We start from the raw sequence: 15,661 nt of genomic DNA, 5'->3' as shown, positions 1-15,661 counted from the left end.
TACGAAAGTAGCTGAAAGCTGTCAGATAAATTTACTATGTAGATAAATATATTGATCTACCAAAACAAAAAACAATTACAAAAAACAATAACGAATTGGATAATTTGTTCTTACTATGGTTAAGTAGAACTTCTAAAATGAAAATGGCTGAATACAAAGAAAAAAACATAAAACGACAGTAGCGGTATCCAGCCTAAATGCAAATCCCAATAAAACTAAAAGAGCGGACGGTAACAACTAAGTATATATGTACAAAAAGATTCTTCGCCATACAACCAAGGACAAAGACAATTAAACTAGATAAACAGAGAAAAACAATTAAAAGTATTACATACGATTTTCCCTCCGGCGATCAAGTGTATGGAAAAGCTTCATAGATGAGCTTCTAGACAATGAATACGAACGAGATTTGATTCTTGGGGGTGAACCAGGATCCACCTCGGAGCTTTTCATGTTTGAAAAATTTGAACTCGGACTATTGGAATAAGTGGCACTAGAATGACGACTAAAAGAGCGCCAACGCTTAATGGATCCATTTCTTGGATTAAAAGAATTAATCCTAATGGATGTCGAGGCTATAGGAGTAGGTGCAGCAGATTGCGTAATTAAAGTAGAAGAAGTATTTGGAGAAGTAGGCGCAGCTACCAGAGGAGGTAGTGAAGACAAAGGAATGGTTTTGATAAAGCTTCCTTGATGATTGATAAGGAACAAAAGAGCCGTTTGCGATATTTGATAATCTTTTGAGTAAACCTCGTGATCAGGATGAGATAGAATTCCAGGTTGGAAAATAGCAGCCAAATTATCAGCAGTCATCAGGTTCTTCGACGAGTTCATCGCAAAAACGGAAAGTAAGTCCAGTAAATAAAGTAAAAGCTGGCGATTTGGAATCGGTAATTCATCAATGCGTCGACGATACATTTCCACTCGCTCATTGTCTGTAAGATTGGGAATTGTCATGGGTTCACGAAACCTTTCATAATACTCCAAAGGAATCACATGCTCTGGCATTAGATTGATGAATCTCCGAAAAACATTGGCAGCATCATGAACTGTGTATCCTTCCCAATCAAAACTTCGGCCATAATCCGGGCCTGTACTGAAAGCTTTTTGGAGAATTTGGATTCGTTTGGAAGAACCATTAACGCGAAAAATTCCCTTTACTTGGGTAGCATTTTGTTTAAGAAAAAACCCGCACTTAGCAACGACAGCGGGAATGTAGCCATAAAATACTTTCTCACCGTCTCGGCGTGTCAGAAAGATAGCGACCTTCGATACTTCCAAAGCCCTTGTAAGGCTCAGACCAAACAATTTATTGTCATCTGACTTTTTAACCCGCAATTGCTTCCACCAGCTAGCGAATGATGACTTTTTCCCCATATCGTCAATCTGTAGGACTCCTACGACAACAGTCATGAACAATGGCTATTGTAATAAAAATTGAAAAACTTAACAAATGAAAACAATAAAAAAAAGAATTCAATGAGGAAAATGAGATAACAGACAAAAGATTTAAACCCAAATACAATGAAAGAATTGTAGATGTGTAAAAAAAAAGTAACCGATAAATTGACACTCTTTAAAATTGAATAACAATTCTGTTCAACTCAAATAACACTGTTCTCCACTAGATGGGTAAACTTAACTTAATAAATTGCGCTTTTAGAATTATTTGTTGTATTGTGTACAAAGCAGGTTCACACTACGGGGTTGGTAAGTACTAGTTAGCTATTGCAAGGTGGGTGTCGCAGTTTCACAGCCGGTACTTCCGAGGATGCTCGGGGAAGGCAAATCCTCTAATAAAATACCAAACTACTCGCTTGGTTACTAATTTAAAGGAATTTATAAGTCGTTCAAGCGAGCAACTCGTAAAGAGAGAGGCTTAGCATTGTCCTGTACGCATTAGCGTGCCAATATCGTATACTGACCTTTGGATGATGGAATGATTTTACCATACGATTCGATACATTCCTTAACACTTCGGAGAAAACAAACATTCTGCTTGCGATAGCGAAGATTTTGCAATTTTACGATCATGGCACATTAGCGTTAGTGTCAGTAGGAAGTGTGCTGATACCACCCATCCCAGATTAGCAGTGCAAAGTGGGCTCATTAAAGGACGAGTTGAAAGTCATGTTCCTAGGAAATATTTGAATTGCGAATTCTTACAAGTCAAACTGACGAGTTTTGACAATGAAGAATGCCCTCCCCTTGGTTGTTGGTATACTGTTTTTATTGATAAATAAAAGTACCATGTCTCTCTGTACATACAACTACGATTTTCGATATACAGGAATGTTTAGATAATTAATCTTTTAAGAGAAATTCTTTTAGTAATGCAAATTTCTATGATTGTATAATATGCTTGAAACTGTGATTTGTCTGGGGTTTTCTTTTTTGTTATATTTTTATTATGTACAACGACTCTTGTTCACCCAGGTCGAAGAGCTAAGGGTCGCTCATTTCTATATTTCTTTCAAGTTTCCTTTTTTTGCTTAATACATTATCATTTGATTGTTGCGATTGATTGTTACAATCGATCGCTCGCACCGATAATCTCAATTAAGCTCAGCGTGTTGACTTACTTTATCTAACCTTTAAAATAGGTCATCGCTACAAAAATTAGTAAACGAAAGAATAAAGAAAATACAAATCCTTCAATTGATTTCTCGTTTTACTCCCTTTTTACTCGGCAATGTAATAATAAATTAATAATATACATTACATTATTTTTATTTACTACACTTTTAAAATAGCGATGTGGGTATTGGACGCATCAAATCAATTCATTGAATTGAAAGTCTGTAAATACCGGGATTTGTCATCCCATCAAACAAAACTAAGCTGCCCTCAAGAAATTGTACAAAAATTTAAAATTTCTTTGACTAGCTCCTATTATGCGATTGTTTCGTCGAATATTTTATATGATCGGTTCGAAACGATAGCCATGCAAGATGAGCAGCAACAGTAATGCTCGTTAAATTAACTAAAAAGCAACTTATTACAAACCAATTGGTAATTTCATAAAAAAAATGAAATGGTTTGGAGAACAGTGTACAAGCTAATGGATAGCATACTAAACGTAACACACCAGACAACCATGCATACTCGGATTTACATAATCAACTTAGTATCTTTATCTTAAGATACAAATTAGTATTTTACGCAAATTCTCAAAAATCGACCGAGTAAATAAGTAATGTCATCTCATTTTATTATTTACTACGAAAATCAGCATATTTGTAAGGTGAGAAGCTTTCAGCTCTTAAGCTTAGATAGTGGAAATTTTGCAATCCGTAAAATGTAGATTGTGAGAAGGATCTTATATGATTGTATGCATTATGTAAAGTTGGTTTACGAATATGGGCTTTAAATATCCTTGGATATAAACAAGACATTGGGTACTACTATAACTGTATAAATTGTTTACAATTTGAACTGAGGAACAAAAATTCGGTCGATTTATTTTAAAGGATTTTAGTCTTAAAGATAATTACTCTCAAAGAACGGATATATATCCGCTGCGGAACGGAAATATAAATAACTACAGATTATATACTGATTAACGACATAGCGTAGTAGAAAAATACAGATAAGATATCGTTAGTTTTACGTTACGCTAAACTCGATAAGATATTCTCATTTCTCCTGCTAAATTTGCTGTATTTTTCCTCGCAAAGCTTCGGTATTGAAAAAAAATAGTATAATAAGTTGTTTGTTATTTAGGGATTGCACAAATTGAGTATTATAGTAAACAGTTTTTCAATATATATCTACTCAATTCCTTCGTACCCGCTACCACCAGCAGTATAGAAAAAGTGAAAGGGAATTGAAGGAGTTTGAATTGAACCTGTTCAATTAAAATTCTTCATGTATCTGCTAAGCAGCTAAAGTTATTAGAAATGGAAAATAACACTGCTTCTTCGCCGTACACAAAATTAGAATTGGTGGGACGCGGTTCGTACGGCGCAGTCTATAGAGGGTATGAATATTATTCGAGTGATTCTTTTCTACATTTTCTAACATTCTAAAGAATTTGCAATTTAACGAAAGAGACTGTTGCCATCAAGATTCTTAATTTGGATACCGATGAGGATGAAGTCTCTGATATTCAGAAAGAAGTCGCTGTTCTTAGTGAATTGAAACAGTCCGATGTCGAAAACATTATAAAGTATCATGGCTCTTATTTGGTAGGTACTAATTTATGGATTATAATGGATTATTGTCATGGAGGTAGCGTGCGTACTTTGATGGAGGCTGGTCCCATTAGTGAACCATGCATATCTTTGATCCTTAGAGAGACCTTACAGGCATTAAAATTTATTCATCATGCAGGTATCATCCATCGTGATATAAAAGCTGCCAACATCCTAGTTTCCATGTCTGGAAATGTCAAGCTATGTGACTTTGGCGTTGCTGCCGAACTAAACATCAATCGCCGAAAGCGAATCACGTTTATTGGAACGCCTTATTGGATGGCACCAGAAGTTATTCGAGATGGTCAGGAATATAATGTTATGGTATGTTTCGTTGCTGATTACTTATAGCCCTTTACCTATTCCACAAAATTATTAACAAAGTTTAGGCTGACATTTGGTCGCTCGGAATCACTGCATATGAAATTGCTACTGGATCTCCACCTCATGCCAAAGAGGATCCTTTTCGTGCCGTTTACCTAATCGCTCACACCGCACCCCCTAGACTCAATGGAAATTTTAGTGCTCTTTTAAAAGAATTCATTGCCTCTTGTTTGCAGGATGTCCCTCAGAGGAGATTAGATTCTTCCGAACTTTTGAAATCAAAATTTATCAAACAATATTCTCGCATGTCTATTTCTGAACTTACCAATGTTGTAAAACGCTATGACACTTGGCAGGCTGCTGGCGGCATACCCCAAACGCTACTCTTGGGTGAAGAAGCCGATGATGGAAGCGACCCTGATCAGGAAACCTCCGACACCGCTGCTTCTGATGATGGTTGGGAATTTGGCACTATTAAACAAGGTCAAAGTAACGTTTCATCCATCACTGGCACTTCCACCTCCACTACTACCGCTGCTACTTCCTCCACTACTGTAACTGGAACTGTAATTCCAAAATCTTCCACAGTGCATGAACCCCCTTCATCTAATGATTCCCATCCGTTATTACAACTTTTTAAGGATTCAAAGATTTCGGATGATGATTCTCCCAGTAACGCTGAAGGAGCTTCTACTGAGGATTCCAAAGGTGAAGTATCTTATTCTCAAATCGAATTACCTAGCTTAGATTCCTCAAATCTATCCTCCAAAAAATCAACCATTCAATCGAAACACACTAAGCAAGCTGAAGATTACGATTTGTTTGTAGGTCGCACACGCTCAAATTCCAAAACCTCATCGGATCAAAGTATCAAACGACCCCTGCCTCGAGTTGTGCAACGTCAAAAAACTTCTCTTGGAAAACGAGGAATATCCATGTCACCAATGAAGCCGGGTCTTCGTATGCCATCCTCATTCGACCTCCAATCTAGAAGTATATCGATGGGCGCATTTGAACAACTATCTACACCATTAGAAGCGCCAGCGCATAAACATTCGGCAGTGCTACAGCCATTAGAGGTTAATAGGTCAATTAGTATACCTCCTCCGAAATCGATTTCTCCCTCTATTTTGCATAAACCTAGTCTTGAATCCGCTAGTTCTACTCCTAAAATTTCCTCCTGTTCGTCCACTCCTAAGCCATTTAATTCGAAATTAAGAGCTCATTTACCCCCTTTATCCATTGGCTCACCGGCCGTTCAACCATTAGCAAATGATAATTACGATTCTCTGGGGGTTCGAGGTCTAAATATGGAATTATTTAATGATTATCCAGGTAATATGCACAATATAAAGTCTGTATTGAGCTTAGAAATAGACATCGTTTTGGGAGAAATGGACGCTTGTCTAAAGAGCTTGGAATGTAATCTTTTAAACAGAAAAGCATATAATGAATAACTGTTTATGATGCTTTTAGTCCTTTCATAATATAATCTTTAATTTATTTAATGTTTTAACTTCTCTTTTTTTGCTAATATATTCGTTCATCTTTTATGAAAATCTAAATTGTTGAGATAATGATGCCAAATACAGAACATTTAAATTAAAATAGTGCCCACGGTTAAGGAATAGAGTCGTAAATTTATTGTCGTGATAATAACTAAAGAACAAGATGAGGGATAATTTAATTTATATGAGTTACAATTTGAACGAAAATTACAATGATTTAATTTACCTTACTAAATACCCAAACAGTAGAAATCTTAATATTGTATTTAAATAACCATCCAAATGAACCATTTTTATTACCAAAGCATCAACCCGTCGAGGAAAACTTTAACTTGCTACAAATCGAGTGTAGTCTATCGTAAAACCGTAACTTTTGTTCTGTATTCACAAAATTTATTGCCTGTATCATCGCATATTCCTGCATAGTTTCAGTCCCATGAAGAAGTAAAACCATCAATAACTTTTCGGAGGGAAAATGTTGGGAAAAGCAGAGCGATAGGAAAATCTTTTGAGCTGTTTCAAATTTTCGTTTTCGTAAGAACCACTCTAAAAGAGTTGTTTTCAATTCATAAGAAGCAGGAAGAGCCAATAACTCCATATGTTTTAATAAATAAAAACTAGTCCTAAGCCTATTTTTTTGAAGTAGAAAGTAACGAATAGTTAAAGTGAACATCCTCGATCTAAGAAAAGGATCATACTTCCTTCCAAAAAAAATCAGACGAACACAATTTTCCTTCATCTCTGCTGACACATTTGGCGCGTTTATAAGATCGTGTAAAAAAGCATTAAGTTTAGAAGAGCTATTGAGATGAAGTAAGCGTATTCTGTCTTTTAGATCATTTGTGTCTTTAACATTTTGAAGCTCATTTAGTAGCTTTAAATGTGATTCTCGATATTGTGAAAATCGAGACTTAAAATCTGAAAAATTACTCATGGAAGACATGATTTTATAGGGTATCGGTTCAGCTTTACATGGAGAAAGAGCTTCACTGGTATTTAAATCACGAAATTGTTTTGTGCTATACTGTCGAAAGTAGCAACATGAACAACCAACATTATGATTGCTTACAATCGTAGCTGTCATGCGCCGTGCTTTTAGTAAAGGGGAAAATGCATTCACAGAATAAAACTTTTTTGGTGTGTTTGGTAAGGGAATAAAAAAATGAATATTTGCAAAGTTTTTGACATCGAAGGACCGTGATTTTCTTAAAGAATGAGAAGAAATCAAGCTTAGACGAAGTAACCTGTATGTCACATTGTACATAGCAAGAAAAAAAAAAAATCAATAATGTTCCATAGAAATAAACCCTTAAACGTACTTCCTTCTTTTGTCTATTAAACAAATCCGAAAACCTATCGAGTTATGTAGTCAAAAGAGTGTAAAAACCCAAATATATATATATATATTTTTTTTCAAATTATATTTATAAATTTATTTCCTTTTTTTTAAAGAATAATCTTCTTCCTTGCGAACAACCAAAACAAATTAAAACCAAATGCGATGTTGTATGAGATTTACTTGTGAGCAGAAATATGCCCAAACTCCACGATATGTTAAGCAAATACACTTTCGTTTAGTTATATAGGATTTGCTAATTTACTATAACATGAGGCTGCCGTTCGTTGCATACGTTGTATGTGGAAGTTGAGCATAACTTGCTAAGCATGGGTATTACATATAAGTACACCTTTGTGGTACGCAATTTTTATATTGATAATAACAGCGTACAAAGTAAAAATTAGCACGAAAAGATGAAAGGCAATATATTCTTGTTCATATTACTATCGTATGGAGGCCAGGGGCTAAGCAGGCCTACCTAAACTACACAAATTCAAAAAAATATCCGCAAGTATCAGACATGTCTTATAAATATTAGATTAATAATTTAAACATCCAAAAACAATTATAAACTCATTACTAACCCTAGCGCAATCACCTTTTATGTAAACACTAGTCTAACTTAGTAAATAAACTTATGAAAAGAAACAAAGAGGGAAGGTCAAAGAATAAGCAGAAAACTAAAGATCAAACTTATTGAATAACAGAAGAAAAACGATAATAAGAAATCATAAAAATCATTAATTTACAAAAATTTTAGAAAAGTGAAGGTTCGGAAATTTGGAGTTCATGCGGAAATTGACAAATTATTCGGCCTGGACGGGGATTCATTTAAGTCCTGTGAGGTTGAGGAAGACAATAAAACCGAGTAAGGAAATAATTCAAATACAAATTGTTGAATCTGAACACGGTAATGGAATTTTCCCAGAATGGTCATACAAGCTTTCACCAAACGTTTAGAGGAGAAAACTTTAGCATTTTTCGAACGAATCTTTGTTAGTTGCCGTGCTGACTCGTTTGTTAAAACATGGTTTGACAAATTGGAAACGAGCCTAATTACCTCTCTCTCTGAGTTAGTTAAAGAGCTAAGTAATGAAGAAAACTCAGGAGTTGGCACGCGCTCATTTACAAACTCAACATTTCTCCTTGGAGTTGATAATACTTGTCCAGCATGTCTCGGAATGCAAATTCCTTGTGAAGTGCCCATTAAAGACATAAGGCTATACCAATGCAGTGATTCGAGTATCTCAACGCCTTTAGAAGTCCTGGAAATCAAGCCTAATACAAAATAAGCAGTTCCTCGAACAGTAGGAATCAATGAATTTTCGGCATATTTGACAATCAACGGTATCGTATCATGGTTAATTAAAAACGTAATACCCTGATCGGTTTTTCCAATGTTTCCTATAGCCCAAAGAGCACTCTTTAACTGCCTGATGGCTTCATTTCCTAACGGTTTATCGTAAAATTCCACCAAGGTACCCATAAAAGATTCAAAATGCCCAGAAGACTCGAGAACCTCACAACCTTGTGGAGATTTGACTAATTCGCCATAAAAGTGTAGGGGAAGTATATTTTCATCTGGTTCATTGTTTTTCTTGTCAATAATTTTGAGATTTGAAACAAAAGAAAGGAAAAAATTTTGCTCCAATAAATCCACGTAATCTATATTTCGATGATGGTACCAATTATCGAGTTCATGTTCAATAAAATTAATTTCAGAAAGGTAATGAAATCCGACAGTTGTAGCAAGAAAACGTAAAAGTAAAGGTGAGCCAATTTCACCCAAATGGGCCAATGAAGGTTGAAGCTGAACAACTTGAGCCAGCAAGTTTTCATTTCGAGCACAAACTTCATTCAACACCTTCACTGCTGTTTTACATACTTCCAAGCAAGGATCGTACAGTTGAAATATCAATAGAGAAATTGCCCAGTGATTTAAGTTGTCATTGGCAGACTCAGAATTGATTAAAGCCGCAAGATGCTTGGTTGCAGTTAAGCGTACAGCCTGTTGCCCGGTATTAAGCGCCTTAGAAAATATAATTCGTGTGTGCCCCTCTAGCCGATAATCAAGATTAGTCAGAAAAATAATTATGAGATCGTCTCTGTTCCTCAATTCTGTCAAATGGTAAAGTGTAGTAAAAATCCTCCATCGTTCCATAATTGCATGACCTTCCTTTTGGCTTGACAATACTTTTAACATAGGAAAGTAACCGTGGGTGAGGGTTTTCTGAAGCCTACTGTTCGAGAAAATCGGCTCAGAAACCTGTTCTGAATATCCGTCTATCTGGCTAAGAGATTCTGCTATTTGTTTAATCACTTTGCTTTCAGAAAGATATTTAACGCCTTCCGGATTGGCTAGTAAAGTCCTGAAAACAAGACAACCAACCTTTATAAATTTTTGATTTGGTTTAGTGTTTTGTATGGAAGAAAATCTGTTGGAAAAGGGTTTATAAAATGCTAAAAGCCGTCTCATAAATTTTGTGGTTCGCAAAGTTTCATCAATACGTTTCGGACTTAGCAATGGACCCTCCATAATTTGGACAAGTGTATCCCATCGCCATTTTTGATAGTTTTTTGTAGCTAACACGTTGGTTTCAGCTAGCATACTACGAAAATGTGAATCATCAATCTGCATGCCCATTTTCAATTTAACATGCTCAACCTGTCTTTGCCCCCGAAAAGATCCATCAGTTTTTTGCTCCTTAAAAAGAAGAGAGGTTGTCTGCGAGAAAGGTTGTGTTGCAGAATGGAATTTAACTCTATTCAAACTTTCAATGGATTGAAGAACAGAAGTGGCAACAAACCTGTCTTCGGCAGTAAATTGAGAAGCCATATTAAATAAAGATGGCAAGGATTGTATTTTGGCTCCTAAATGAATCGGCAGTAGCTCATCAGACAGCCTCAATACCTCTCCTAGAAGATATGTAGCTTTACGTGAGGCTGATGGGTCATCGCTGGCCCTAATCATACATACAATAGATTCAACCAAACCGAGCTCCAAAAATATAAATAATAAGACGGCTGTAAAATGTTGGCGTAGCGACATGTACTTTTTGTTGGAACCATCCGGTATATTAACCATGTTTATGTTATCATCATTAGATACAGCCTGATTTTTAACGACTGTTAATCGTTTTCCGGCCAAAAAAGACTCTGACCAACTTGAATACTCAACTTGGAAAATTAAAAAGAAAAGATCAATTACATCGCTTCGTGGAGCAAAGGATGGAACCCGAAGTGTATCAACAATCGACCGAAGAGCCTGAAAATCATTGGTAGACAAAGCCAATAATCCAGACCATGAATTAAGCAAAACAGAGGCAACTTTGGCGGAAGATTTCATGGCTTTTGCAGCTTGTTCAGACTGTTCCTCAGAGGAATTAAATGTATCTCGCGAAGAAGAACTAGTAAAAGGTGAAAGTAAAATGCCAATATCGTAGGGTAAATTTACGTAACAAGCGCTTTCAGGATCATCCAAAAGATATACTAATGCAAGTGCAGCACTAGCTGCTAAATTCTCAGAAATACTTCCATCGATTAGGGAGATCATTAAAACCCTTAAACCATTAGCTTTAAATAAAATTTTTGGTCGAATAATCATTAACTCGATAAGAGTTTCAACAGCAATTCCACGACTAACATCTGATACATGCTCACAAATTGAAATGATAGTCCTCGTAATACCTGAAAGATAATCCTCATGTCCTTCAGTTGATGAAAGAAAATAAAGAGTTCGGATTAGTCGGAATGCTTGCTCTCGTTCAATTTGATATGCATCGGTACCAGAAAGTAGAGACTTTGACAAGATCCAAGGTAAATTCAACATTTGACAACAAGAGAATGCTGTTGCGTCAAGAAACAAATGCCTTAGTAGTCTATAAACAGAAGCCGTAACTTCAGAGACATTCAACTCGAGCATTGAAAGTATGGTCGGAGTAATCAAGGAGAAGTTTTTTGCATAAGCGGGATCAGAATGTTCATGTAAGTATTCACATAAATTATTTGAGGAATCGATTACATCCTTCATACTGCCTTCAAGACAAGCCTTATATATATTATCAAGCCAAGGATTTAATGGAAATTGTGAGAAATTCGATTGCAAACTAGAAGGACGTTTTCCGTTAGGTTGAGTATCTTCAGAAGAAGAATTATTTTTTTCGTTGACATTTTCAAAGTCAATTCTTTGAATGACGGTAGGAGTTAAATTGCTATGCGCATTTCTGGTAGGACCTATTAATTCACCAGTCCCACTGACTGTAACACTGCAACTATCGCTACATCCTGCTTTGTAAGAAAATCTCGTACTATACTTTTCCTGCAATGAGCTCTTTCGACTGACAGTCGCAGAAGCAGACCTCGTGAGACTGGTTGAGCCAGTTTTTGCTTCACCATTTTCTCCTTGGAAAGATTCAATGCTAGAAACTAATTCCTCTATCTTTTTTTTAGATGATTCGAGCTCATCGGTACATTTCTTTTTTAACATTTCTTTACGTTCTTTTGTTTCTTTTTTAAAATTGGTGTCGAAGACTTGCAGCAACGTTTCAGCGCCATCCCGTATTTTGCACTCAACTTCGAGCTTTCCCTTCAAATCCTCAAGTAACTTGAGCCTTTTTGAATCAGTGGTATTCATTTTTTTGATAAAGTCACCATTAGTTTTGGCATGGGAACTTATATCCAAAGCAGTATCGGTTTGTCCCCTTCGCACAGGTTTCATGAGCACTGATCATTAAAAGCAGGAATAAAAAAGCTATCTCCTTCCATAAGCGCCTTCATGAAATAGCCTTATAAAGGGATAGTATGTTTTCGTACTAATACTTATTGCGTGCAACACGCGATTGCTTACTGGGCTAGTCAAACTCTCAATTTTTAAGCAATCTAGTAAAATTAAAGATATTAACACTTAAATAATAACTTAAGATTGTGAAGAGTCCTAAAATGATAATGCTTGCGAACTATGCTCGTATGCTCATGGATACCCCAACGGCTGAACTTAATCGGAGTTCTGTTACCGGCGTTAACGATTGTACGACATGGAGTGATGTTTCGCTATTAATGGGCAAAACAAATTTCCTTAGAATTCGCTAATAAATAATTAGATACTAGGTACTGGTTCACTAAAGAATCGAATCCTTAATGTTTACTTTACAGTCTCAAGATTGCTAGTTAACAGTATACGAAAACATGAAGGATAAATCAAAGCAAGAGAATAAGATGAGTAAATTATATTACTACAATCAACTATTAAAATTTGTTTATATTTTTATTTATGGAAACAAAAGGCTAAACAAAAAATGTTTTAACAGATATGCCCAAGCCAATATAGAATTAAAATGCCATTTTGAGATACAAATATTGCTTTCGAAACATTTCAAAAAAGATTTTTTTAAAACGAAACGATAATAAAAAAGACAGAAAAGAATCGAAAATAATGTGAAAAGATAGTAAACAAAAAAAAAATTTTAACGAAAAAATAAATATTGGTAACGTGGATAAACAACTTCATTCATTTACCAAATCTCCTTTATGTATTTAAGGTTAAGTGGACTTTGCCAAAGAGCAAGTTGTTGGGTAGCTTCCAGCCTGCTCATTTTTCCGTATTGAACGCAAACATCAATCAAGGCATTTTCAACACCATCTAAAAATCCCTTTTTACCACCACAAAGATAAACCTTCCCATGAGGATGACTAAGAACACTCCATACAATGTCACCACGGTGTCGAATCTCGTCCTGTACATAGGCATGTTGGTGAGAACGTGATTCAACAACAAGATGGTTGGGGCCACTAGTACCGTCTTTTTTAACTTCGAAGGAATCCATTTCAGTTTCGGTTTGTTGGCTGACTGTAGAAGATGCATCATCGTCTGAAGACTTTTGAAGCGGGTTTTCCCACTCACCATGATAGAGCTCATCCAATTCTTGGTCGCGGCATCCATGGAAAACCCAAACTTTACCAGCACAAGTGGCATTTGTAAGACGTCGTTGCACAAAACCTCTAAAGGGAGCAACACCTACACCGGCACCGATTAGGCACATAGGGCCATCAGAAGCAAAATGTGTGGCAAATGCGTTTTTGTGCAGACCGCGGTACATTGGAAGGACGAGATCTCGTTCACCATTTAAAAATCTCAATGCCAATCTTTTCAAAAAACCAGAACCAATACCAGAACGAGTGCCTCCTTCAACTTTATTGATTTCAACAACTGTAACCGCAAATTCCAATACATTATTACTGACCTTGGGATCGTTTGACAAAGAATACCATCTAGGCATAAGCTGGGGAAGCACGGTTAAAAGGTGATCAAGAGGAAGTTGAACACTAGGGAAAGCCTTTAGCAGAGTGATAAGTGTAACGTTGTGGTCCCTTAAATCACAGAAAGCACGTTGTCCCAAACGACTGACCAAAAACAACAAAACTTGCCGCTCGGTATCATCCTTGGCGTATTCGGCAAGTAACCGAATAAGCTGCTTTTTTGGGGCGACAGACATAAACTCCACGGTCCATTTAAGAAGCTCACGCCTGGTTGTAACGAGTTCTCTAGGTGTGTCTTCTGCCCAGATGGTGGGCCAACGACCTCCATCGGTTTTTAAAAGGACAGGGGCATCTGCCTGGTCGGGATTGATATGAAGTAATTGTAAAAGCTCATCCACATCCTCTTCGTTGTTGGGAGCCATTACACCAAACGACCCTCCAACCATCCACTCTTCGCCTTCAGGAAGGGGATAGTTGGAAACGTCTAGTTCAAAATGGAACACACGTTTGACAGCACCTGGTTTAGTGAGCTCACGAACGTCTAGTATAGGGGCGGGAAAGACACTGAACGGAGGGTGTGGTTGAACATAGTGAGGAGGCATTCTAGAAGGAGTTGAATGAATTTGAAAGTTGGGGTCTTCTTTGGCACGAGCCTCATCGATATCAATCAAAGAGACATGATTCTCGGGAACTTTGGGAATTCTGTCAAGAGTAATATTTTCATGTAGAAGACCTAGATCCATGTTCAAAGCCTGGAAGGTAGGGTTTAATGAAAGTTTGGAGAAGGTTTTGGAAAGTTTATTTACCGACTCATCGACATTGGCCGATTCATGAGGTTCCGAAGGCGAGCAACGACAGTTTATACAACCATTCTCGTTGGAAACACACGTTTTAAAGTTCGAAGAGGGAGATGAGGTACGCGGAGATGGTAGGATCTCTGCCTTAAGTGAGGTTGCAACAGAAGGTGCCATCTTGAGAAAAAATAAAGTAGAAGTGGATAGAGAAAAGTATTAAAAATAGTAAGGGGAAAAAGGCAAACAAGCTGCCGGATGAAAAGGAATTACAAATGGAAACTAACAAGACAGTGAAGACTTTTAAATAAACAAAATGACAATCGTAAGGAAGAAAGTCAAGGATGTAAAAAGTAGAAAACAAAACAAAACAAAAGAAAAAAAAAGAATAAAATTTTAGAGAAGGGGAAGAAAACGAGTAAACGGATTAAAAATAAGATAGATACACAAGACACAACGATTCCAAACCAATGGGTGGGGTAACCCGAATCCTAGAAAGATAATTTTAAATAAAAAGAAGGAGAAGACGTAAAAGGATAAACCGATTAGTACGATGTTCAAAGAAATTTTTGGAATCTACAGGCGTGGTAAAAGTAGAGTTAAAACCAGACGATCTGAAGGAAAAAGCAAAGGCGATAAAAAGGGCTGGCAAATGAGAACGAGTGAAGCAAACAAACAAATGTGGAAGAATAATTTGTATTGTATTTGTTTTGTATCAGATATGAAGCAAAGTCGCCTCTCTTGGGTGGTGTATGTGTACGAAGATACAAGTAGGTGGTAGTAGGACAGGTGAAGATGCTAGCTACCTTGTTAACAGGAATGAGATGTACGGTACCTTAAGCCACCAGGGCAAAACAAAGTGTCTGTTAATAAACTCACCCAACAGATGACTAAAAAGGTGCTCAAGCTTGCGCAACTTGAGTAGAAGGGCCAATAAAAAAAAATGATCTGATAAAAAATTTTTAGTCAAATTAAAATCACACGTTATGTTCCTCCGACAGCCCGTAACGAAGAGCGATCAAATAGGAATGCCACGGCTCAATAATGACGCAAAGATCGACGATTCAGATTGAAAACGAGATTTACCACTGACGAAGGTTGGAATGACAAGCTTGGACTAGGATTGCTGATGAGAAAATGGATGTTGGGAGTAGAGTATGCAAAAGTTATTGTAGAAGGGCTAAAAAGAAAGTTGCTATTTCTAAGTTTCAATAAAAAATTCAAGAATAGAGAAAACTCTTGCAGAATTTG

General features: G+C 36.6%; 5 protein-coding genes and 9 long non-coding RNA genes across 14 annotated transcripts; 6 read left to right on the top strand and 8 right to left on the bottom strand.

The window, feature by feature from the left end:
- Positions 1-10: 10 nt before the first annotated feature.
- On the bottom strand, positions 11-1,685 carry rga5 (Rho-type GTPase-activating protein Rga5). Its single transcript, NM_001021932.4, has one exon. It carries the CDS (start codon positions 1,411-1,413, stop codon positions 328-330), a length of 1,086 nt encoding a protein of 361 aa, NP_596024.2. The 5' UTR covers positions 1,414-1,685; the 3' UTR covers positions 11-327.
- Positions 356-1,598, top strand: SPOM_SPNCRNA.5684. Its single transcript, NR_195035.1, has one exon. It is a non-coding gene; the product is annotated as a non-coding RNA (long non-coding RNA).
- A 40-nt stretch (positions 1,686-1,725) lies between the features above and the next one.
- prl9 lies at positions 1,726-2,736 on the top strand. Its single transcript, NR_150407.1, has one exon. It is a non-coding gene; the product is annotated as a non-coding RNA poly(A)-bearing Prl89 (long non-coding RNA).
- A 76-nt stretch (positions 2,737-2,812) lies between these two features.
- Positions 2,813-3,187, bottom strand: SPOM_SPNCRNA.5683. The gene has a single exon (NR_195034.1). It is a non-coding gene; the product is annotated as a non-coding RNA (long non-coding RNA).
- Positions 3,188-3,719: 532 nt separating this feature from the next.
- On the bottom strand, positions 3,720-4,380 carry SPOM_SPNCRNA.5682. The gene has a single exon (NR_195033.1). It is a non-coding gene; the product is annotated as a non-coding RNA (long non-coding RNA).
- nak1 (PAK-like kinase Nak1) lies at positions 3,795-6,153 on the top strand. Its single transcript, NM_001021931.3, has 3 exons — positions 3,795-3,979; positions 4,031-4,517; positions 4,583-6,153. The coding sequence occupies exons 1-3, from the start codon at positions 3,900-3,902 to the stop codon at positions 5,972-5,974; spliced, it is 1,959 nt and encodes a 652-aa protein (NP_596023.1). The 5' UTR covers positions 3,795-3,899; the 3' UTR covers positions 5,975-6,153.
- Positions 5,057-5,500, bottom strand: SPOM_SPNCRNA.5681. The gene has a single exon (NR_195032.1). It is a non-coding gene; the product is annotated as a non-coding RNA (long non-coding RNA).
- Positions 5,622-5,845, bottom strand: SPOM_SPNCRNA.5680. The gene has a single exon (NR_195031.1). It is a non-coding gene; the product is annotated as a non-coding RNA (long non-coding RNA).
- A 108-nt stretch (positions 6,154-6,261) lies between the features above and the next one.
- On the bottom strand, positions 6,262-7,672 carry SPOM_SPBC12C2.01C (uncharacterized protein). Its single transcript, NM_001021930.4, has one exon. The coding sequence runs from the start codon at positions 7,287-7,289 to the stop codon at positions 6,333-6,335; it is 957 nt and encodes a 318-aa protein (NP_001018815.2). The 5' UTR covers positions 7,290-7,672; the 3' UTR covers positions 6,262-6,332.
- On the top strand, positions 7,512-8,967 carry SPOM_SPNCRNA.5679. Its single transcript, NR_195030.1, has one exon. It is a non-coding gene; the product is annotated as a non-coding RNA (long non-coding RNA).
- Positions 7,758-12,341, bottom strand: ste20 (target of rapamycin complex 2 subunit ste20). Its single transcript, NM_001021929.3, has one exon. It carries the CDS (start codon positions 12,079-12,081, stop codon positions 8,152-8,154), a length of 3,930 nt encoding a protein of 1,309 aa, NP_596021.1. The 5' UTR covers positions 12,082-12,341; the 3' UTR covers positions 7,758-8,151.
- On the top strand, positions 11,837-12,595 carry SPOM_SPNCRNA.5678. The gene has a single exon (NR_195029.1). It is a non-coding gene; the product is annotated as a non-coding RNA (long non-coding RNA).
- Positions 12,568-15,189, bottom strand: SPOM_SPBC12C2.03C (methionine synthase reductase). Its single transcript, NM_001021928.3, has one exon. It carries the CDS (start codon positions 14,588-14,590, stop codon positions 12,875-12,877), a length of 1,716 nt encoding a protein of 571 aa, NP_596020.1. The 5' UTR covers positions 14,591-15,189; the 3' UTR covers positions 12,568-12,874.
- On the top strand, positions 12,898-15,601 carry SPOM_SPNCRNA.5677. Its single transcript, NR_195028.1, has one exon. It is a non-coding gene; the product is annotated as a non-coding RNA (long non-coding RNA).
- The last annotated feature ends 60 nt before the right edge of the window (positions 15,602-15,661 follow it).

Source organism: Schizosaccharomyces pombe, assembly GCF_000002945.2.
Source record: "Schizosaccharomyces pombe strain 972h- genome assembly, chromosome: II".
Classification (NCBI taxonomy): Eukaryota; Fungi; Ascomycota; class Schizosaccharomycetes; order Schizosaccharomycetales; family Schizosaccharomycetaceae; genus Schizosaccharomyces; species Schizosaccharomyces pombe.
This window is presented reverse-complemented; position numbering and strand designations above follow the sequence as displayed.

Bases quoted from the DNA above. Each gene is read 5' to 3' on its own strand.
- rga5 (NM_001021932.4), bottom strand. From the start codon at position 1,413: ATGACTGTTGTCGTAGGAGTCCTACAGATTGACGATATGGGGAAAAAG.
- nak1 (NM_001021931.3), top strand. From the start codon at position 3,900: ATGGAAAATAACACTGCTTCTTCGCCGTACACAAAATTAGAATTGGTG. The intron at 3,980-4,030 runs GTATGAATATTA...AACATTCTAAAG, and splicing joins TACGGCGCAGTCTATAGAGG to AATTTGCAATTTAACGAAAG. The intron at 4,518-4,582 runs GTATGTTTCGTT...AACAAAGTTTAG, and splicing joins GTCAGGAATATAATGTTATG to GCTGACATTTGGTCGCTCGG.
- SPOM_SPBC12C2.01C (NM_001021930.4), bottom strand. From the start codon at position 7,289: ATGTACAATGTGACATACAGGTTACTTCGTCTAAGCTTGATTTCTTCT.
- ste20 (NM_001021929.3), bottom strand. From the start codon at position 12,081: ATGAAACCTGTGCGAAGGGGACAAACCGATACTGCTTTGGATATAAGT.
- SPOM_SPBC12C2.03C (NM_001021928.3), bottom strand. From the start codon at position 14,590: ATGGCACCTTCTGTTGCAACCTCACTTAAGGCAGAGATCCTACCATCT.